The sequence below is a fragment of the Micromys minutus genome (genome assembly GCF_963924665.1).
Source record: "Micromys minutus genome assembly, chromosome: 18".
NCBI lineage: Eukaryota > Metazoa > Chordata > Mammalia > Rodentia > Muridae > Micromys > Micromys minutus.
Window position 1 is genome coordinate 44,020,235 of NC_137953.1, and position 23,955 is coordinate 44,044,189.

At 36.9% G+C, this 23,955-nt stretch overlaps 1 protein-coding gene across 3 annotated transcripts in view; it reads left to right on the plus strand.

Annotated features, from left to right (window-relative positions):
- The window catches only part of CNOT4 (CCR4-NOT transcription complex subunit 4), a 97,409-nt gene that overhangs the window by 39,106 nt on the left and 34,348 nt on the right, over positions 1-23,955 (plus strand). For all 3 annotated transcript variants that reach the window (XM_080932001.1, XM_080932002.1, XM_080932003.1), the window contains exons 2-7: positions 2,001-2,266; positions 4,040-4,237; positions 11,334-11,420; positions 12,152-12,253; positions 12,892-13,017; positions 16,728-16,852. In XM_080932001.1, the coding sequence (XP_080788127.1) occupies positions 2,093-2,266; positions 4,040-4,237; positions 11,334-11,420; positions 12,152-12,253; positions 12,892-13,017; positions 16,728-16,852 (812 nt within the window). In that variant the 5' untranslated portion in view covers positions 2,001-2,092. The remainder of the gene's footprint in view (positions 1-2,000; positions 2,267-4,039; positions 4,238-11,333; positions 11,421-12,151; positions 12,254-12,891; positions 13,018-16,727; positions 16,853-23,955) is intronic.

The following is a 23,955-nucleotide window of genomic DNA, read 5'->3' on the forward strand; positions in this document are numbered from 1 at the left end:
ATATATACAGGGCTTACTATATAGAGAGAGTTAGATAGTCATTCTCCAGCTTGTTCTTTTTAAAGCCTTGATAAAGGATGGATCTCTTCCTAAGTCAGCTTAAACAAATTAACTGAATTGCTGTGCCTTTCTTTGTTTTTTTAAAGCCAGGTTTTCACACTGTAGCCCTAGATGGCCCATAGCAGCATTCTTGTATTCCCCCTGCCTCTGCTTACTTATGCTGGGATTGTAAGCATTTGTAGCTATATTGCTTATCCCCTTTGGTGGATGCTATGTTGGCAGCATTTTAGTATTTATGTAGAAGAGCTTCTTTTATAGACATTATATTAAGTTTAAAAAGGCTTTTATCCACTTGCTGTCTGTCTGTTCAGAAGAGGGTATTAGATCCTCTGGAACTGGAGTTACGGATGTTTAAGAGCTACTGTGTGAGTGCTATGAACTGAACCTAAATTACTGGCCTTTAATTTTTCTTCTTTTCATGTCAGTAAGTCAACTGTAACTTTTAATGGGATCTCATTTTGGATGAACTGGGCTTATGTCAGGGAAGCCTATTTGTTTTTCTAACATTTTAGTAGTTTACTACTATACCAGATAAGTGTGCAGTCACCTTTGGGTATTACTTTATTTGTTTGTTTATTTATGTATGTATGTATGTTTTTCAAACATGTCTCTCTGTGTAGCTGTGGCTGTCATTGGAACTCTCTGTGTAGATAGGACTGGCCTTGAACTCTGAGACCTGAGTGCTGGGATAAAGACTTTCGTTGCTACTGCATAGAGGTTTATTTTATTATAACCTAAGTTAGAAATGTACCAGTGTTTCTTACTATTTATAAAATGGTCTATCCCATCTGTATTGATTTGTAGTGTGATTTCTGTTAAAAATTAAAAATTTATTATTTATCCATAGGCCTATTTCTTAGTTTTTTATTTCTTTGATGTTTTCTCTACTTTTGTGTAGTAAGAAGTTACAGCTTCATCCAAGACAGTTGAGTGTCTGATAAGGCTAATCATCATACTTTCCCTCAAAACTGTCAGTTATTCTCAAATGTTCTTCAGTGTAAATTTTAGAAGCACTTTGTCATAGTGTGTGTGTGGTTTTTAAATCTTTGTGATGTAATTTTGATGAGGAATTACATCATCAAGATGCAGATTAGTTTACAGCTTTTCCAGTTTAAACTGCAAATAGTGATTTCAACACACTTTTAGCATGGAATTGTTAACTGGTTCAATAACTTAAAAAGAATTCACATTTCATAAAACATGAATAGAAAAATCTCTTTGTTCTCTGTCTGATTCTTACAGGCTTTTTATAGCACTTACTATAGGAATGTTTTATAAATCTATTTGCTCAGCAGTTTCTTTTTACTGGCATAGTATTATTACATAGTTTTAAACAAGCTATGCTTGTTTAGTTTTAAACTATTTTTCTGGCAATACTAGATGATATTAGTTTATAATTATGAGTGATAAAATCTCATTTTTATTGGTCCCTTTTGTAACTTTTGATATATTTTGGAATATCGTAATTTTTAGGTTCCTTTAGCTAGGTGGCAGTATTAGAAAGCTAAAACGTTCAGTGTGCATGGTTTGAAGCCGTTCCTATTACTATGAAGGAGAGAGTATGGTGGCAAGCACATGTCAAAGGAAAGCTTTCCAGAGCTGCCTTTCTCCCCTGTGCACTGGAGAGTGTGCCCAGGTCAGCCCTCACAGCAAGTGCTTTTACCCACAGAGCCATCTCATTGATCTTAGGATTATTTTAAAGCAGAATATGCATCTTTATTTTATTTTTCCTAAAATGTGTTCTAAATCAGCATTAAATGTCTTAGCTGGAAAACAAAACGAGAATTCTTTTACATTTTTCTTGCATCTGAAACTGAATAATACCAGTTCTTTTTTTCTTGATATGCAGAAAATTTCTGAACTTTACCCTTGATTTTAGCAAAAAGTTACTATTTTTCCTGTAGTGAATGGTATGTATGATTTAATTTCTTTTCTTGCAGGTCTTCAGAGTTCTATATTTTAGCTGTCAGTGCTGAATTACCTTCTCCCTTAAATTATTATAAACTTTTGCTGCTGTCAAATAAACGTGAAGATGTCCCGTAGTCCTGATGCAAAGGAAGACCCTGTGGAATGCCCTCTTTGCATGGAGCCCTTGGAAATAGATGATATTAACTTTTTCCCTTGCACCTGTGGCTACCAGATATGCCGATTTTGCTGGCATCGAATTCGCACTGATGAGAATGGGCTTTGTCCTGCATGTAGAAAGGTAAGTGCTTCAAACCAACTTTATTTTGTTTTATTGTTTTTTTGCTGTCCAGTACTATCTGTATAATTCTTTCTCCACGAGTATGAGCAATTGGTTCTAAAACAAACACGGTGTGATCTTTAAGACATGATGAAGTAGAGAGGGCAGTGGATTGAGAGTCAGGGTCAGGTGTTGTCTTTGTTGTGTTAACTAGCCATCTGACATCTGTAAAGTCATGTAATTCCTCTAAGGAGATAGACACAATCTTGATGCTCACTGATTAAGATGATTGGTAAAGAGCTAAAGAGTTTGAATATGACAGTATGGAACTAGAATAACATGGTCTGTATTCATGTGTGGGATGATTTCACTTTAGTTTTCTAGTGCTAACTAGGAAGGGTTTTTACCAGTGTTAGGAAGCAGAGAGGGGCATTCTGGCACTCAGTTGACCTTTGCTCCCCCCTTTTTAAAATTTAGTTGTATACCCCAGTCCATGGGACGGTGCCACCCACATTAGAAGGGGCCTTCCCTCTGTTAGAGACATGCTCAGAGGTGTGTCAGATTGGCATTGAAAATGAGTCATCACATCATCCTGGGATCTTTACTTCATTTTAAATAACTGCCTTTCATGTATTGCATTATTAGTAGTACTGATAACTGACTCTTTAGTACTTATTTTTTGTGAGGCATATTTCAATCATTAACTTTCTACTTGTACAGATTCTCCTTTTACAGATGAGAAGGCTGGGTCGGAATGGCCATAGGTTTTAGAGCAGGTTGTCTGGAATTGAAAGCCTGGCACTCTGATTCTATGTTCTTGTGCCAGCAGTGCCTCTGGTAGTAGCTGTGAGAAGGAAAATGGTATCATCATGAGAAGAAAAAGACAACACACAGAGATTGCTAGTATTTTTTGAGGGCACAGTGATAATTGTTTTATGAGCATTATCTAATCTTTACATCAATTATTAGGAATATTTGTAGTTCATACTTGAGAATACTTAGGGACTGAGTTGTTTAAGGGCTTATGACCAGATAATATTAGAACTAAACTTGAACTCTTGAGCCAGAGTCTATGTTCCGTCCTTCCCATTAGACTAGGAATATATTTAAAAACAAAAAACAGAATTAAAAGGATATGGGCTGAGGATGTGGTTTAGTAGATCAAGTATCTACTATGTACACCTGAGGACCAGAGATCCTGAGCATCCATGTAAAAGACAGGAATGTTTCTGTGACCCTGCACCTGAGAGTTCGGGAAGGATCCTAGTGCTTGCTGGCCTGCTAGCATAGCCGCTGGTGAGCTTCAGAGTCAGTGAGAAGCTCTTCCCCAAAGAAAGGAGGTAGAGGTGTCCACACATGTACACATACTTGCACATACAAACAAGCATATAACTTAATATTTTAGCACATAGTAGGATGTTCTTATATACTTATTGATTATAATATGTGAATATCCATATTTGATTGAAAGAATTACTTTGTTTGCCTTTTTATGCATCATTTTAGTAACATAATATCTCAGGACTATGCCAGAGGTTATGGGAATACCAAGATTGAGTAGTTGGCTTTGTTTTTTGACATTTGTGTTAAATGTAGTCTCTGTTAAGCTTTAAAGAAAAATAAGTTTTAGAACTTTTAAGTTTTATTAAATAAAAATGTATTTTAAGCAGTTGAAACTGTCAGAAGAAGGGAAACAAAGAATCACACACCTGCCATTAAGAATTGGATATTTATCGTTTATTCAGTTTTTCTGCTTATTTAATGTTGACTTTATCTTGTTTGTTATACTTACAGCCATATCCAGAAGACCCAGCAGTTTATAAACCACTTTCCCAGGAAGAATTGCAAAGGATAAAGAATGAGAAAAAACAGAAACAAAATGAGAGAAAACAGAAAATCTCAGAAAATCGAAAACATTTGGCTAGTGTACGTGTTGTACAAAAAAACCTTGTGTTTGTTGTAGGTCTGTCACAGCGCCTAGCAGACCCAGAAGTAAGTCCTCTTCTGCTTTCGCTGTCAGTGTGATAGCCTTACGATGTCTGCTTGTCTTATCTGAAAATAACAGTTGCCCTGACAAATTGTAAGACCCTTCTGATAATAATAAATTTTTGGAGAAAGTATGAATAGTAATAATTTTTAACATTTACAAACCAGTGGCCAAAGCTACTGGTGGTGGTGCATTCTCATAATCCCAACACTTGGGAGGCAGAGGCAGGTAAATCTCTGAGTTTGAGACCAGCCTGGTCTACAGAGCAAGTTTCAGGACAGCCAGGAGTACACAGAGAAACCTTGTTTCAAAACAACAACAAAAAGCCAATGACCAGTTGTGATTTTGGGCATACCTTAATCTTTCTGGGTTTCAGTTTCCTCAATTGTGAAACTAAGGGCTCGAATTAAAAAATCCTTTTAGTGATGGGAGCTTGTGAATGGATAATGATCCTGTCACCCTTATGGCTAATATGAGTTGTGAATAGTTTTGGGGGGGAGGGGGATGTTTGTTTGTTTTTCATTTTCCCCTCCCTGTGTGGCTGTGTGGACCAAAGTAATTGAAGACTAAGTTACTTGAATCTAATAAGAATTTTAATCAGCTGTCCAAGTTGGTGTGTGTGTGTGTGTGTGTGTGTGTGTGTGTGTGTCTGTCTGTCTGTCTGTCTGTCTGTCTGTCTCAGTGTATGTGTGAAGGACAGTAGATGAGTTTGCAGGACTCAGTTTTCTCTTTACACTGTTTGGGTTCTGGGGTCAAACTCAGGTCAACAGGCAGCTGAGCTGTCTCGGTGCTCCAGGAGTAGTAACTCTCATTCATTCAGAACTGTTGTGCTATATCACCATTCTTCACATTTGTCATTTTAAGCAAATTTTAGGGAAAGAAGGAGGATTTGTCTAAGTTAAATGAGAGACCAAGTCCTTTGTGGTTCAGTTTCCTGATTGATGGCTCTTTTCTCTTTTCTCCTTCAGTTAGGCTTATCAAAGTTACTCTGAGCTCATGCTTTCTTGTGGGCTTTGCATATGTATCTGTTAATTTTTAATTCCACTATACCATGAAAGGTTTACAAGATTGTTGGGAAGGAAAATTGAAGCTCGTGTCAGCTAGAATGTTTGCTTCAGAGCTGAATTTGGAGTCTTCTAAAATGAGTCCTTGAAGTGAGTTTGAGGTAATGTTCCTCATGATGCTAGGGATTAGCTGCATAGTAGAGCACTTTCTTAGGCATTTCTAACAGCTTTTTACTAACTATGGCAAATACCTGGATGGATAGTAGAGTGCACTGCTTTATAAAACAAGATTTATGTTGGCTCATAGTTTCTGCCTGAGGTTTTATCCATTGTTAGCTAGCTCCTTTGCTATGGGCCTAAGGCTAGATGGATTATCCTGCGAGAAGCTGAGTGTGACAGAAGAGGCTACTCATCTCATGCAGCAGTGAGTCAGAAAGACTGTCAGAATAAAGCCGGGAACAAAGTACTTTTCAAATACCTCAGAGACCCCTCCCTTCATCTGCGTGGGACCCTTTCACATAGTTTGTACCACCTCCCAGTTATCCTTTTAGTTATGAATCCAGCAGCAAATTGACCACTAACTAGGCCATAGTTTTCATATCAACAAGCTGCAGACCAGGACTTGAGTGTATGATCTTCTGGGGGGTTGACCTCATATCTTCATAACTGAACATACTATCTCCTTGTAAAGACTAGAAAAGATATATTTACTGATTTTTATTAAGGCTTTTCAATTCTTCTGAACCAATAGAGGAGAATCTTAGAGAGCTATTACTTAGAAGAACCTCATGAGCATTAGAAATGGATGCAACTGAATAATTATTAGGGTGTGGATCATCATGATGGCTCAAGGAGTAAAGAAGGGCACTTACTATGGAAGCCTTACAACCTGAACTCAGTCCCTGGAGCCTGTGCAATTGTAGAGGGAGAGCATTAACTCTGCAAAGCTGTCCTCTGACCTCCATACATGTGCCATGGTACATATGCACTCCATCTCCTGCCCTCTGCTGTACCACACACAAAGAATTACGAGGATGCTAGGTCCAGGGAATGTGGCTAGTGTTTTACATTGTAGTCAAGAGACCTGCTTCTTTGCAAAGGGGTTGGTCAAGAGAGTTCATTTTAGACCCACAACATCAGCAGTCACGTCTTCTCTTTTACTCATAAGCTTCCATTTTTGTGCTTTTCCCAGGCAGACAGAATCCCACCTCTCCTGGGACCACTTCTCTTGAACATGACTAAAAAACTTTTCACTAATTTGTCTCTTTGTCCCATTCAACATTACCTTTAAGAAAATGTTTTATTACTCTGTACATGCTCATGTGCATACTGTTGAGGCATACATTTATGATGTGGGGGTCATAGGATCACTTGGTGAAGCTGCTTTTCTTTTGCCTTTATATGGGTTCCAGGGTTAGAACTCAGGTTGTCCGATGTGCACGGTGAGAGCTCTCAGCTGCTGAGCTGGCTCTCTGGCCTACTTCTGTCCCTTGTTACTTTTCCCTATCTTCCTGATTACTTTGCCTTTCTGAAATTGTTACTTAAGTAACTTCCTGGGAATTCCATCTTGATTTGAGAGATTTTGGGTGTGAATTTACCTTTTGTTTGTTTATATATCTTTACTTTAACTAGCTCTAGTATTGGAAGCAATGTGGAGCCACATCTAGAGGTAGATTGATTATCAGATGTATTCTTTTATTAGTCAATAGAAAAAGTTTAGGAGCTATGGTAATTTGATGAAATTAAGAGGTAATTATATATCTTAAAAGTCCTAAAGTTTCAGGTTTGTGGAGATATTCATTCTTAATTAGATTTTGAATTTTGTGAATACATACAATGTTTGATACTGAAGATAAATTAGATAGCAAGCTAGTCATAGACTGTACTCAATAGCAAGTTTACAGGCTAGTGGATAAGACAGAATTCACGTGCTCACACATCCCTGAGCATTTATGAAAAGAGGAGGGTGCTGGAGAGATGGTTTAGCAATTAAGAGCACTTACTGCTTTTGCAGAGGACCTGAGTTTGGTTCCCAGCACCTACATGGTGGCTCACAATCATCTTTAACATCAGTTCCAAGGAATCCGACTCCTTTTGGCTCTGAGGGCACTGCATGTACATGGTGAGAGTACATATATGCAGAGAAAAAACACATACAAAACCAAGCAAAAACCAAAAAAAAAAAAAAAAAATCCAAAAAATCAAAACAAAACAAAACCTTCCTACAGAAAGGATAATTAAGACCAGCTTTGAGAATTAATAGCATTAGCTAGGCAGCAGATAAGGTCAAATAGTATCCCGGGTATGTGGTAGCTCTAGAGAACATTCAAAAGTCTGCACAATCATTTCATGTATAGAGTAGAGACCAAGGCAAAGACAGTTGAGTGGCTTTCTTGTTCTGGTAGGTCTCCTATTTGGATGGATTCTGTCCTGGTAACTGCTTTATGAATCCATTCCTTCTTCACCTGTGTAGAAGGAATGTGTAGCATCTGATTGCCACCTTTTGTTTTTCTTAGTCTATGAATATTTAACTATGTCCCCAAAGAATACTTCTGCCTTTGTTTTATCAGTTGTTTATAGTGTTTGTGTTAATATGGAATGTTTAAAATTTTTGCGTCTGCTTTGCTGTAAAAGCCTATTTTATGTTATTGATGTTTTTGTTTGACATCCATGTTTTTGTTTTTACTTTTTGAGACCAGAGTCTACCGTCCATTCTTACCTGAACTCTTGAAAGTCGCCCTTGTCTCAGCCTTTTGTTTTGAGCTATCACACCTAGATTTTTATGTAATTCTTTTCATTTAATACTAACACGACTAAGTTTTTTATTTTTACTGATTACCTATACCTTGCTTGAAGGCACTATATAAGACACTGAGCATGCAGAATATTCGAAACAGTGCCTGCTTATCTGCAGCTAACAGTCTTGTGTGAGGAGTACTGCGTTGCTTTAGTGGCACATAGGGTTAACCGCAGACTGTTGCTGGGAAGGTATACTGGTCCTCGCTGTCTTTGGTGAAGTGCTTCTTGCGCAGGGAATGCCCAAGTGTATTTGAGTGAGAAAGACCTCTTTATGAAGTCTTTGGAAGGTCAGTGCTGAGTTGAGTGGTACTTAATTATGAAGGCTTTGCCAATGGTGCTGACCAGTGTACATTTTATCTAAAGACAGTGCAGAGCTGTTGCAGTTTTTCAAGAATAGAATAGCATGTGCCATTTTGGCTATCAGATGGGCATGTCAATGTAATTCTATACCTATTTTATTTGCCATGAAGGTGTTATATCCAATGCCAGAAAATATTTTCCTAAACCAGTGGTCTTCAACTCTAAAAGTGGTTTACTGTCCACTTTAAAAAAGGAAGCAAATATTGTATAAAACATCTTTTTTTGTTGTTGTTAGATCACATTCATTTGCATTTTACCATACGTTCTTGTGTGGTATAGAGTAATTGATTTAGAATATTTTGGGGAAAGACTTGTATTGATAACTTCTCAAAGGCCCCAAATTACTTCCATTGTACAACCAGAAACCACTGCTCTTGAATAAAGTATTACCATCTTTCTTAACTTCAGCTAGCTCGACCCATCAAGATCGTTTGACCCAGGCACCACTGCTTCCTAAATTAATGGTCCCCTGAGTTTGCCTTTACCTGTACTCTGATAAGCCTATACTCTATTCCATAGCCAAGCAGATTGGACCCTTCATTTTCTTACAGTTTTCTTCCACTTTTCAGTCAGAGCAAAACTCAGATCTCTTATAAGGGTCTGCATGACTTTATGACCTTCTTGACCACATAAGCCACTGGTTTTTCTGTCTTAATGAAAATAACACAGGCTTCCTTGCATAAGTGTAAGCTCTTGATCTCCCATGTACCCTAAATGCTCTCGTACAAGGTGGGATGCCTGTGTTCCAGTTTCAGGAGACAACATATGATTTATAAAAGAGAAAAATAAAAACATCCATGCATATACTAGCTTCAAAAGACAAGGATGAAGAACTCCTGAGACAAGTCAAGATGTATACATATGAACAGGACACTTAGATTAAAACTAAAACTGTGAACAAAATGTCAAAAAGACATTCTACCTGAACAGTTCAGTGTTTTAAATAATCACTAATACAGTTAGAAATGAATTCTTGATGGTATAGTCTCTCTCCCTGTATATTTCAAAGCATACACATCCAGGAAACAATGATGGAAAGGCCTTTTCTTTCTGTAAGTGCTTGGGCATAGTTACTCTCGAAACCTACCTGTCATCTGTGGCCTTTTAAGTCAGAAGCATTAGTATCACTTTGGAATTTACTATGTCAGTTCTTAGGCTCTGCCTTAGACCTATTGAATCTGAATTTCTTTTTAAACTCTCAAATGATTTGTGTTAATATGAAATTTCTTGGAGCTAGTGTTTTACAAAATAACCTTCCATCTCATTTGTAGACTCACTAAATGCGGCAGTTAAAATCACATATTGTTACAGGTATATATTTTGGCAACCTAAGTACCATTAAATGGTATGATTTCTGTAAAACAAGTAGTAAAATTTCAAAGCATGTATAGTCACTTCTTAATTACATGTTATCTATACATTCAATTTATGTCAAAACTGAGAAAATACTTTAGGTATAATATGAACTTTCTAGCTTCTCTTAGCTATAAACAGGCTTCAGAGCTACATGCATGTCTTATGGGACATTCAGAAGGTATACAGGAACCACTGTTGGGTAAGGCTAGTTTGAGCCATGGAAGAATCCCTGGCGTTCATCTTCTGAATGCTAGGGGTATTTCTTATTTAAAGTCTCTCCCCAAATAAAACTTCCCCAGATCTCCAAAGTGTCCCTTCAGGGCTTCCTTCATTGAGAACTGCTGCTGTGAGCTCACTTATGGTAAGAGCTGCTGCACAGCAGCTGTGTGCTGCCAGCCTTGGGGAGCGGGTGTTTCAGCTCCTGAGGCTGTCAACGGAATTGCTACTCTTCAGCTGAAATACTGAGTTCAGTTTCAAAAATTCCTGGCCAAAACCCCCCTCAGACGGTTTTCTTCTCCACTTTTTAGTTCTGAAACAGTATGGGGATGAGGTGTTATTTCATTAGCTGTTATTATTGTTCTGTCAGCCAAGAGGGGGAAGAAGTTGAGGACCAGTGTAGCCACCCTTTAATCCACTAAAATTGGCTGTATATAACCTTATATTTGTAAACAGTCAGAATATACTGAGATTAGTGTGTATTAAGTTGGATGCTGCAAAGAGTTAATGGCACAACACAGACTGTTCATTGAGAAAGAGGTTGCTGTGTGTAAAGTTCTGGGAAAAGAACAAAATTTAATGTTGAGGTAATTATAAGTCATGGGAGAGATTTTGTATCCTGTAAAAATCTGATCATTAACCAAAACCAAGGTTATGTAAGTTTGTAAGAAAATCTAGAAGAATGCTGTAGTAATCAAATAGCAAAAAGGTGAGAGAGTTTTGAGGGAAGTACAGATTAGGAGGTAACTTAGGGAATTAGGCGAAGAAATGTAAGTTCCAATGTAACTTAGCAGTAAAGATTTCGGGGAGGGAACAACCTATGAGACAATTACTGATGTAGGAAATTATACACACAGTGATACATCATAAAGCATAGGACATTGAGGGACACTGTTAACATGTTTGGAATTTACAAAACAGTGCCTTAATGTAATATGCAGTAGATTAATGAGACATAAATGTCATTGTTTATGCCCGCCTGTTCTTTGTTTCTCTATTCTTGAATATAATTTTGATCATTACTACCTCATAAAAATTATCTCTTAGTGACACTACAGTTGAATTCTATGAAGGTAATACCCCATAGATTATTGATGCAAATATTAGAACATAATAATGCAAAACTTCATAAGTCTTAGTTCCTATAGAATGTTTCAAAAAAGAATAGCTTAGATTTTTTTTTTTTAAGAAAAATCATCCTGTAATTTAGGTACATAAATGCTCTTAGGATATAGTTACATTAATTAGAAACTTTAAAAATTACCATTGTGTTTCTTATTTACAAGGGATGATGAATGTCCCCATTATAAGGATAAAGATGATTAAAGAAGGGACAGATTATGCCTTATTTCTTCTTCTTTTATAGGTTTTAAAACGACCAGAGTATTTTGGGAAGTTTGGTAAAATACATAAAGTTGTCATCAATAATAGCACATCATATGCAGGCTCACAGGTAAACTCATAATAGGAATTTTTGTCTTTCCTCCCTAGGTCAGGGCTTGACCTGGGCTAGCAGAAGGAAATTTGCTTTCTGCAGTCAGAAAGCTTGAGTGTCAAAGGAGATAAACAGTGTAGTAACTGCTCTTGGTGGGCTGGGGAAATGTTTATGTTTATTCAATCCCTCAGGATTTATAGTGAATTACTTGACAGAATGAGAGGGAATTAGAAAACAGTTAACTGATGGGATTAAAGGGTGGTGATAGGGACTTAATCTGCTAATAGGCAACCTGATAATTAAATGATTTGTAATCAGAAATGTTTAGATATTGAAAAGTTAATAGAGCATCTTTGTCATACTGGCATTAATTAACACCTTGTACAGGTCATATTTATTTTTTAGAGTATTTACTTTGATGCAATGGCTTTAAATTTAAAAGTTTCACTTTTAAACTTTTTGTAACTTTGATAAGCCTGTCAAGCTACTTAAAAAAAACAAAGAAAGACACTGTGTTTTTAAAATCTGTGTTATAATCCACTTACAGCTTTTAATGCGCTAGAAAAAGGACTGGCATTATATCAAAATCTACTACTTCTAGTTATTGGTTGCCATTATCATGAACAACAGTAACAGTAATAAAATAGTAATAAAATAACAAGTATAAAATAGCTTGTAAAATCCTTTTTTTGGGGGTGGGTGGGTATTAATTTGATACTAACAGTGGGATGGGATGTGTTTCACTTTAGGGTCCGAGTGCCAGTGCTTATGTAACCTATATCCGGTCAGAAGATGCTCTCAGAGCGATACAGTGTGTCAACAATGTGGTGGTAGATGGCAGGACACTAAAGGTAATATGTTTCTCTTGATTGTTTTTTTCCTTTCTTTTAAGAGGAAGGGGTAAGATTGGAAAACAGAGACGTGTCTGGCTTTAAACAGTAACTTTGAAGGCACTTACTTTAAAGATTTGTCTTTTAGGTTTCCATACTAACCTGTAATACACAAACTATTTAGTACTAACTTAGTAGGGTCCTATTTTCTTTACTGGGAGTACACATTATTTGGTAGATAGTCCTTTAAAGATCTGACTTTCAGGTTTTTCTAATTTTATGAAAATAGAACTGTTGTCATTAGAAAAAAGATAATAGTTCTGACATGTTGATTTGTGTTTGGGCAAATAATCCTAAGCAATGTAAATGGAAGGAGGATGACAGTTAGAAAAAGGAATCTCTCCTTTTCTGTATTGAACTAATTAAATATGGAAAAGGTGCCTAGAGAAGACTTGAATTTGTAAATTCTGGAAACCGAATCTGTTTTCTCTAGACCTTCTAAGTAAACGTCGGCAGGATGTCTACCAGAACTAGTCCCGCCTACCAGTGCTCTCACTCATGTTTCCTTGTAGGGAGGTTACATTAATCATAGAAATTCACGTTGTGGTATCAGTTCATATTTTGAGTCTTCTTTCTCCTGCTCCCTCTTCTTCCTACAGGCATCTTTAGGCACAACAAAGTACTGCAGTTATTTCTTAAAGAACATGCAGTGCCCAAAGCCTGACTGCATGTACCTACATGAATTGGGAGATGAGGCGGCCAGCTTCACAAAAGAGGAAATGCAGGTAGTAAACGCATTTGAATAACCAAACGACTTTTGTACTAAAAAATAGTACAAAATGACTTTTCATGTTAAAATTATGAAGACGACAAAAAATTGAGGTTTTGAAAACCCAATATTACTTTAAAGTAGCATTTCCAAAGTATCTCATAAAATGTCTCTTCTGTGGACATGGATACAATAAAATGACTCTGTGGTCAGCTAAGTTAGAAAACTACCTTAGTAAATCAACGGATTCAGTTGCTGCAAGATATTCCAGAGGCTTTACTGTGCTAGCATATATTCAGAAGGGAACTTAGCTGACCACAGGAAACACTTCTAGGAGTCTACTTTAAGGAGAAGATCAGCAGTACGAGGCCCAAGGAATTATGGTAATTTATTAGTTGGGGTGTTTGTTTGTTTGTGATTCAGGGTTTCTCTCTGTAGCCCTGGTTGTCCTGGAAGTAACTCTGTAGACCAGGATATTTTGGAACTGAAAGAGACCTGCTTGCCTCTACTTTCTGAGTGCTGGGATTAAAGCCATACCATGACCAGCTGTAGTTGTGTTGTTGTTGTTTGTTTTGGTTTACTTCTACTCTCTATAGAGTGTTCTAGAAAATAACAATCTGCCCAGTGATGCTGATACCATTTTCAAGCTCCTTTGCAAGTGTCCACAGAGTAGTCCTTGTCCTATAAAAGGTGACTTGAAGGCTTAATATCCTATCTTCTTTTTTACGTTTCCTCTTCTCCTGTCTCCTTTTAATTTGTAGTATAAACATGCTTTTACAAGTAAAAAGTTTGACCATACATCATATTAAATGAGGAGTATGCCAAAGCACAATGCTGCTGTTCCCTTTTGTAGATGAGGACTTCAGATTGTTGCTGAATCTTTTACTGGACTTTTGCAGAAATACTTCTCATTTAGAAGGTGGGGGGCATTCATTGCTACTTTTTATTCCAGGTCAATCTAGAAAATATATGAGCTTTAAAGGCAGATTGTAAACAACATGAAGTTTTGTCTTTTTTGGCTTGGAGTTAATTCAGATTAAATCACATTATAATGAACAACTTGGTGATTCTGACAGTATTGTCTTTGAAATTCAAAAACAGTGTTAAAAATAATGATACTCAACAGGGCAGACAAAATACATATTTTTCACTTAGTACTTTAAAGTTTTGTTTGTTTATGAGTGATTTTTTTCAAAATGAAACATTTTCTGAGTATGTGTGCATCTGTGTATATGGTGTGTCTGGTATATGAAGGTGCATGTACCTGTGGAAACTAGAGGTACACACAGAGTGTCTTTCAGGATGGCTCCACAGGGTCTGTTTGGTTGATCTGAGACCACCTACCCAAGAAGTTCTTAGTATCCTCCTGCCTTCTCCAGCCATACTCTGTGTTTGTGCACAGCCCTGAATCAGGCCCTCATGTTTGTATAGCAGCACTCTGCCCACTGAGTCAGCTCCCTAGCTCCTGGGATAGCCTTGGATCTAGTTCACATTTCAAACTGGACTTAATACTCACATGCTATTACACTGACAATTTGTCATTGCACAGTAGGAGAAAAATGCATGTGGTGGGATCTTAACTGCCTGTATGAACTGCACCATAATCACTTACGAATCAGGCTGAGTCATAATAACTCCTGAAGTATTGATTACAGAGTTTTATAGGTGGCTTATGTTTTAAAGATGAAGAGTTTACACACACACACACACAATCTTTTTTTTTTTTTAAGATTTATTTATTATGTATAAACACACTGTCGTCAGACACACCAGAAGAAGGCATCAGATTCTGTTACAGATGGTTGTGAGCCTCCATGTGGTTGCTGGGAATTGAACTCAGGACCTCTGGAAGAGCAGTCGGTGCTCTTAACAACTGAGCCATCTCGTCAGCCCCACACACAATCTTAAAACACATTCTTTTTATGTGACCTTAAAATTTATTCTGTTTCTTTGCTGAAATATTTCTCAGTATGGAAAGAAAATTTGAGTAAGTTGTAACACGGCAAACCCCCAACACCATCTTTCCTTGAACTATACAACCAACTTGATGTCAGAGCAAAAAACAGTTTAGTGTGTGCAAATGATGCAGTTGTTTGTGTTCAATTAGATGATTCTGTCCTCCTGCATTACTTGATTGATTCTGTTATATTTTCATTTTGCCACAACATATACTTAAGTCACAGTTTTAAAATCATTGGTATTCCCATAGCAGATGAAATGTCCCTTTTAGTTAATACACACAGGCAATGGTAAAAAGTCACATGGAGGGGCTTCATGTCATTTACTTCTTTTTATAGTTTGCTTCTTTAATGACTCTTTGCCTGATTCCTCCTGTACCATTTGTGACATTGCCTTCTGATAGGAAGCTACCCCAACTACAGTGACAGGTGTTTTGTTTTTGTTTTTTTAATATATACATCAGGTGCGGGCAAGTTTTCTGTAAAGTGCAGTCTCATAAAGTATCTTAAGATTTCTAGGCCATTGTAGCATCTGTCACTGTGCTCCAATATCCCTGTTGTAACCCTTCACTCTAACATTGTAGCAAGAAAGCATGTTGACACAGTGTATCAATGAGCAACTAGATTGTGCCCAGTGGAGCATTGTTTCTAAAACTGCTCACTCCTGGTTTAGAATTAAGACATTAATTTTCCTTTTGTTGTGGGTAGGGAGAAAGTAGATAATAAAAAAAAAATTAATGGCATTTTTAACCTGGTGTCAAGATGAAGAAAATGTAAGAAAACTATGGATTTATTATGCTGCTGATCTCTTAAGTACAGCCATCTATTGATAAATTTTGTTTAGTCATAGATGTTCTAGTTTCCTTCTACTTTCTCTGACAAACAACATGACCAAAAACAACTTACGGGAGGAATGGTTTGTTTGATTTTGGTTTTTGGTTTTGATTTGGTTTTCCCAGCTTATAGGTTTAGTTCATCTTTGAGGGAATTCGGGGGAAGAACTCATGGAGTAATGAATGCTACTTCCTTTCTGGCTGACCTGCTTATACATAGCTAGTTTCCTTTTATAACCCAGGACTAGTACTGTTCATAGTAGGCTAGGTCAGCCTCTCCTGCACCAGTTAACAAGCAAGATAATCCCCATAAACATGCCCACTGGCCTCTGTGATCTGAACAGTCCCTCAATTGGCATTCGTGTCTTAGGAGATTTTAGGTTGTGTAAGTTGACATTTAAAGATAACCAGGACATCAGAAAACTCAGTAGTGACCTATTAGAGAACTCAGTTGTAAGAAAGAAATGAAGTAGTTTTACATTTTTATTATATTTATTCATTCATTTATGTGTATATGAATGCACATGTGTACATGCACACATGGCATACTACATATATGTGTCAGTCAGAAGATAGCTTGTGTGAGTTGGTTCTCTCCAGCCATACGTGTTTTCCAGGGATCAGATTGAGGTGGTCAGGTTAGCCAACAAGAGCTTTTACCTACTGAGCTATCTCATGACCTTCAGGTGCATTGATACATGACATTGTTCTTTACATATGGTGCTGAAAGAATGCTCTGGCTTATGGAGTATCTGTAGTTTGACTTGGCTGCCATAACTTGTTCTTCAAGTTTGCTAGCATCATTCTCATGCTTCTTTTGACTCTGGAAAAAAAATGTTCGTTTATGCTACTTTTAATAATTTAGAAAGTAACCAAACATTTCATACCAGACTTTTTTTGAATCCCACTGCAGTTTTAATTTCTTCTTTCATTAGGCGGGCAAGCACCAAGAGTATGAACAGAAGCTCCTCCAAGAATTATATAAATTAAATCCCAATTTTCTCCAGCTATCTACGGGTTCAGTTGATAAGAATAAGAACAAAGTGACACCATTACAAAGGTATGATGCATAAATACTGATTAAGTATTGATCCTCTAGTCAGATGTCTTTTCTGCTGTTTGTCATTCTTTTCATTCTGTATGCTTTTAAGGCAAAATTCATAGCAAGATCTATCATTTATGCACTGTCTTCAACCATATAGAAATACCAGATCATAGTTTCTGAGTGATTTTTATTTGATTTTATTTTGAGACAGGCTCTTAGAGTAGCCTTCCTTGGCCTGGAATTCACTATGTAGACCAGGCTGGCATTGAACTCAGAGGTCCTTCTGCCTCTGCCTTCTGAGTTCTAGGATTAAAAGCATGCACAAGGCATGGCTAAGTTTGATTTCTCCTGCTCATTGTTCCTGTCAACACTTAATCTTCTTGATGTCCTCATGTTTGGCTCTTATATACAGACTACCCTGAGCCCAGGGCACACCTTTCATGTTGAAAGGAAATTAGAGAGCTGAGTGCAGTGCTCACATTTCTAATCCCAGCAGGCAAATGAAGGAGGGTTATAAGTTTGAAGTCACAGACTGGGCTACATACATAGCAAGCTCTTGGCCTTCTCAGGTGTGTACAAAATAAGAACCCCGTGTTGGATAGGGCAAAAGAAACCAATGAGACTTAGATACCAAACACTCTAGCCACCTAATTTAAGGTTTCTCCCTGACATAATAAAGGAGAAAACATAGAGGAGAAAGTGGTAGTTAACAAGTTACAAGTATGCATGGCTGTTTAGGGAAGCAATGGTGTTATATCCTGTGAGGAGAATATCATAGGGTCAGAGTCTTACCCCCGGGAACAAGTAACCTTCTTGTCTTCTACAACTAACATGGTAACATGGTAGATACTGAATGAGTGCTGAGACAGATTTATAATTTTTAGTACAATGTCTCATGCTGATTTGGTGATCTTCATGTCTTAAATTGTACTTTGGTATAGGTTGTCAGAAAATTGTAGAGCTAAATAATAATTTTGGGATTTTACCGCGTCCTCAATATTCTTTAAGTGATGTTTTAATGTTCCACTTTAAGTAGTAGAGTCTGGAGTCTAGTAAAATAACCAGCTTTCAAATGTATCAATAAGAATTACACAGATTATTGTTAGAATCTTTCTTCAAACATATTCTTATGTTTAGAATTTAAAAGCACATGTCTTTGTCCTTTGATGCTGGATATTATTTAAATATTAAGGACTATTTAAATGTGAATGTTTATTTTTATACACTTACACATAATGGATATATGTATATAAATATGTAAGTAGAATTCAGCATAAAACATTAAGTTACTATATTTAATAATGTGAGGTTTATTTACCTTGAATAGGTATATAAGATATTTAGGAATAGAAGCTAAATTCAACCATATCAAACAAACTCACCCTCTCCTTTGGTAATTTGTACTACTCTTTCTAGATGATGAACGGTGTGCTGTTGCCCATTACCTACTGCTTCTGTGGTGCTTGATAAAGAAATGAGATTATTGTATAAATATTTCTGATATACTCAGCATTTATATACATTATTGTTCTTATTAAAACTTTTTTCTATATGATTACATTGTTTTGATATGATGGAATTCAAGTGCTGAGAACAGAAAACAAGGAAGTCATGCAGTTGTAATGCATAAGGATGGGTGCTTGGAACTTTCATGTAGATTGAGACATTACCTGTACAATAACTGAAGATTATAAAACGATGGCTACGTGGCTGGGTTACTGTGCTTCAGGTGATCAGAGGCACAGTGTATCACAGTGTGATCAGAGTCGCTGTGATCGTGGCTTGATGTGGCTCACAGTCTTTGTGGGAGAATGAAGATGTGAAGTTCAGACTGAAGTGAAAGGAAGGTGTAAATACGATTCTGACGGGCTCTTGTGTGGCAAATGTTGTCGTTTTTACTGCAGATAGAAAACTAACTTTGAGTTAGTGCTAACAAGAATCCCATACAAATGTATGTACGTCTGTAGAAATGAAATTTTAACCCAAATCCCTGTCACTTTAAAGGCTAGACTCATCTCACTTTGCCTTCATTTAACAGGTTTAAACTCTGTCAAAATTTAAAGGAGAAATTTCTAGAAAAGAGTTTAATGTCAGTTACATTACTTTTATTAAGTGAAACCATGTCATAACCGTATGTATTTTGAATGAAAGTCTCTTGAAGTATATTAGAGTTGTAGCTTCTAAAGTGTTTTAAGCTTCCTCCAACGACAGATAGAGGGCGCTAGTATATTATCTAGTAAGGGTACTGAAAGAAAAACTATAGGGAGTCTATCAGTTTATATTTCTTAGAGAGGAAGTATATATTATTACCCTCACCACACCATAGTTACTGTCATCTTTTTGTGGTACTTTGGAACAAATCCAGGGTCTTCACCACTGACCTTTTTCTTACTGAAAATTAAGTGTGCTCTCATAGATAGGAGCCATCTGAATGCCTTACTAATACATTTAAAGTGGGAGGAATTGTTGGTGCATTGCTACTGAATTCCACGGCATTACTTGGTACCTCTAAGACTCAAGAAAAAAAGGTGTAGTTTGTCAAAAATGTTCAAGATGCTCTCAAGCAAAGCTTGTTAAAGGATGAATAGGTATTGAGATACCTGTGAACTCTGAAATGTTATGCAAAAGTTTACATGTCCATTATTTTTCTATGGAGGCTTTGCTGTGCTGCTGCTAGAGGACTAGAGGTTAGTGGTAGAAAACAGGGACTCAGAGTGTGCACAGGAACTACAAAAGCGGCCTGCATTTTATGGGTCTGCCAAAAGACTGTCTTCTTTACTGCACACAAATGACTTACAATCTCCATTTTTATTTTTGCATAAAAATCAGAATTATTTATTAATTAAATGGGTGAGACTCTTCTAAGCTTGGCTAATTGACATTAAAATTGGCCAATTGCTAGGGGTTTCATTTTCTGTTTTGGACTCTGTCTTAGTTTCTGTCAGCCCCTGTCCTGTTGTAACTTATATGTAGTTACTATACATGTGCATAAATGGTGGGGAACTACTAAATGGCCTAGGGGATCGTACGCCTCTTATGTTCACTGTTATTAAAAGAAAATTATTAGAGCCACTAATTTAAAGGGTTTATTTAGAAGTTAGGTGCATTTGAGGGGAGTAATTGCTCCCACCTCTACTTCAAAGTAACTACTACCAGAGACTCAGTGGTAAAAGTGAGGCTGTTTATTGTGATCTTGCAAGGTGTGACACAAACTAATTAGCAGGCTAATTAGCCACCTCCATTAGAAACAAAATGGTCAACCTTCTCTTCCTCCCCCTCCCCTCCCCTTCCTCTTCCCATCCTTTTCCTCCTCTCCTTTTGTTTTTTGTTTGTTTGTTTTTGGAGACAGGGTTTCTGGCTGTCCTAGAACTCACTGTAGACCAGAGTAGCCTCAAACTTAGAAATCCACCTACCACTGCCTTTTGAGTGCTTTCGCCACCACTTCCTGGCAAAATGATCATTCTTATATCCCTAATGAGGGTCTCTTCATTTACTGAATATTCATGGAGGTTTCTTTATGTTACCTGATTTTTATTACCCACTACCTTCAACGCATATGCTTAGTCTTGTAGCTCTCTATGTCCTGTATTTTTCCATCCTCATTAAATTTTAGGTTTTAGTGAAAGGTAGCTAAAAGTCCTAGACAAACAGGCACATACTGTTTGAGCAGGAAACTCCTGTTTATCTACACCCTAGTCCTGTTTGAGGTACCTTTATATTAAAAATACCATTGTATTCTTGTTTCTCAATTAATGAATAATGTAGGCATAAAGTTTTTGCAACCTCCTTTTAATAAACGTTCAAGCTCTCCTCTAGCCTACCACCCAGCAGAGTCAGTGGAATAGAAAAGTTATTAGGATGTGGGGGAAGTGGAGGTAAGCCTGAGCTTCTTTGGCAGCAGACCAGTCCTCTCAGCGGGCAGACTGCAGGCAGGAACCAGCAGCTGTAGTTCAATCCTGAAGAAACTGCAAGACTCACCAACTGGCCTGCGGCAAGGCTGTGGAACAAGCAAGGAGCCTCACAGATAGTTCTTTGGAGAGTTGAGCTTCTCTCTGGCGTCATCACTAGTGGAGATGAACAGTGCTGTGTGAGGTGAATCTATCTGTACATACGTATCGTAAGTGAAGAATAACAGTCAGCAGACCAAACCAGTGCTCTCTGCTCAACTCTCGCTGTCTGTGGTCGTGTCTGTACTCCTCCATCATGGCTCCTTTCCAAACAAACCAGACGTTTCTACCTCAGTAAAGAGAAGGATGGTTGAAGGGACTGAGGGACTGGGGAAATGACACAGCAGATACTTTCTACAAAAGAATGAAGACCAGAGTTAAGATCTTAAGCATACCTGTAACCTTAGTGCTGGGAGTTAGGGAGGAGATACTTAATTACTAGTAAACAGCTCTGAATTTTATGCAAAAATAAAAATGGAGATCGTAAATCACTTGTCCACAATAGAAGAGAAATGTCTTTCTGGGGATTTATAAAATGCTTTCTCCACACCAGCCTAGCTTCTGTTTCATTAAGAGAGGTGGCCATCTGAGTTCCTTCTTTGGCCTTCATGCGTGCACAAGGAGCACACACATAAGTGTATACATCACACATAAATATAGAAATAATAGTTTTTTAAGATAAGGTTCTTCATGTTCTTATTTTCTAGAAGAGAAAGTACATCAAAAAGACAATTGTATATAAGTCAATTTAAATATATCTTTTTGAAAGTTAGACTTGATTACAGAGATGCAAGATTAAAAAGAATAAAGGCTTTACCTGCTGTGTAGGAAGGCTTGTCACAGCTTTCAATGCCTTTCAACTTCAGTATGAAGAACAATTCTTAGCCAGGTGAGGTGGTACACATCTATAATATCAGCACTTGGGAGGCAGACTGGTGGGTCTTTGTGAGTTCAAGACCAGTTTGGAAAGCCAAGACTGTAAGAGAGAGACCCTGCCTGAAAGAAGCATAATAAGTAAATATTTAAAAATTGTGCCTGCCTGTTGTTATTAAGGCATTTACTTTCGTTTATATTAAGTAGCTCTAGAGATTAGGAAAAAACCAATTTGCCCAGCTATAAACACTACAGGTTTGCTGAGGCATTTCTTTTCTTGCATATAAAGAGCTAATTGTGCCATTTAAAAGTTGGCCATATTTTAATAGCGTGGTAGTAGGTTAAATCTTGGTGTATATTTGAAGCCTATACAAACTTAAAATGTATTCTATAATGCAAAATTTGCATGTATTAATTTAAATATATCATTTGTGGTATCAAACATTTAAATATCTTTAAGGTTTGGTAAACATGTAAAAATTAAAATGAATTTAACTAAATTTATCTAAAAAAGAAAATATATTTAGTAACAGTGTATGTACATTTGTATATATAGCAACATGCCATTGAAATTTGGAATTGCTCATTATATTGGCATTTTTATTTACATAAATTTATGTTCAGAATGTAACTAAAACAATGACTGTGTTTTTTATTTAAACAAGGGAACTAGACCCTCAACTTTTTCTGTCCCATTTTCAGTCCCTTACATGTATTTTCTTTGTTCCTTCTACTGTATAATTTTCTTATGTTAAAAAAAAATTAGGCCCACATGGAACTATTTTTTTGGCTGGTTGACATTATCACTAAGGAAGAAAAGGATGTGAACTCTAAGCATTGACTTTTGGGACAAGTTAGGAGAGAGCAAAATTTGTCTATTTCAAGACTGTAGCAGAGGCCATTTATGTGACTTACATTGCTTGTCTTCAGATAGTTTTGAGTTTTGGATTCTGTATTTTTAAAATAAAATACTGAAGTTTGATTTTGACTCCTTATAGTTGTAAAATCTAGTAACTTGAGAGACTTAGAAGACTTGGTCCCTTTCACTGTGTCCCTTTTTATTCCCTGTGTTGGACTGTCCATAACCAGGCATCCTCGTTTGCCTTAGATGCTGGGATCAACACCATGAGCAGAAGTTTGCAACTTGAGGAAAGGGTTTTACTTCAGCTTTTGACTTCCAGTCCATCATGATCATAGAGAAATGTTCATAGCTTACTTAGCTTGCTATTTTATACCATCAGCCCCAGAGGTGTTACCATCTACAATGGACTGGGCCCTTCCACACCATTAATCAAAAAAAAAAAAAAAAAAAAAGCTCTATAGAAGTTCCTACAGGCCAGTCTAATGGAAGCATTCCTCTTCTCAGATGATGTGTCGAATTGACAGAAAGCTGACTAGCACACCAGGTGTTGGAGTTAATACTAATAGAGCCAGAATCTCTATAGCTAATGGTGAGATATGCATTATGTTCTGAATAATTAGAATAGACACACACTTATACATTTAGCTTTTGAAGAGTTCCCCAGCACTTGATTTCAACTTAAATCTCAATGAACTTTGGATTAATTTAAAGATATTCTTGAAATAGAAATGTTAGCAAAACCTTTTTATGAAAATGTTTATAAATTTTATTGATAAGGGTTTATACATACTTTTTATGGAAATTATTATATTGTATGTGTTTGTGCATATGAATACATATGATAGAAAGACAGAACTGACTCCAGCAAGTTGTCATTGGTCATCCATGTGCTTGCATGCGCAGGTCCACATGCACTCGTATAAATGTCAAAAATGCTAAGTGCAGTTATTTCCCGGCCCCTCCTCCTGGCCTCCGTCTTTTTGTCCTCTATTATTCCAAACCATATTTTTTTTTGTTTGAATTAATTCATTTTCTATTAAATGAAGTCATTAGACCTATGTTATTCCTACCTCAAATACTCTTTCCATTTCTCCTCTTAGTGTATACACTTTTAAAACATTTTGTGTCTAAATAATTTGATAACTGACCTTAGTAGATAGTCTGTGTCAGAGTCTAGTGTGTCTAGCAGCATCTCTGAAGAAGATTCAGGTTGATACTCTCCTTAAGTTTGCTTAGAGAAGTTCATTATAGTACCTGTTTGTAAAGTGACTATGCTGGGATTAAAATAATTTTAAAGAAACCTGTAATCTTAATTTGCCTCTCTATTTCTTTGCATACTTCTGGGTAGTAATACTTTTGTTTATGTTCTGAACTAAGTGGAATTTGTTATAGAAGTTTTGTCATTAGGTTAGTGTTATAGTAGGGATTTTTATTTG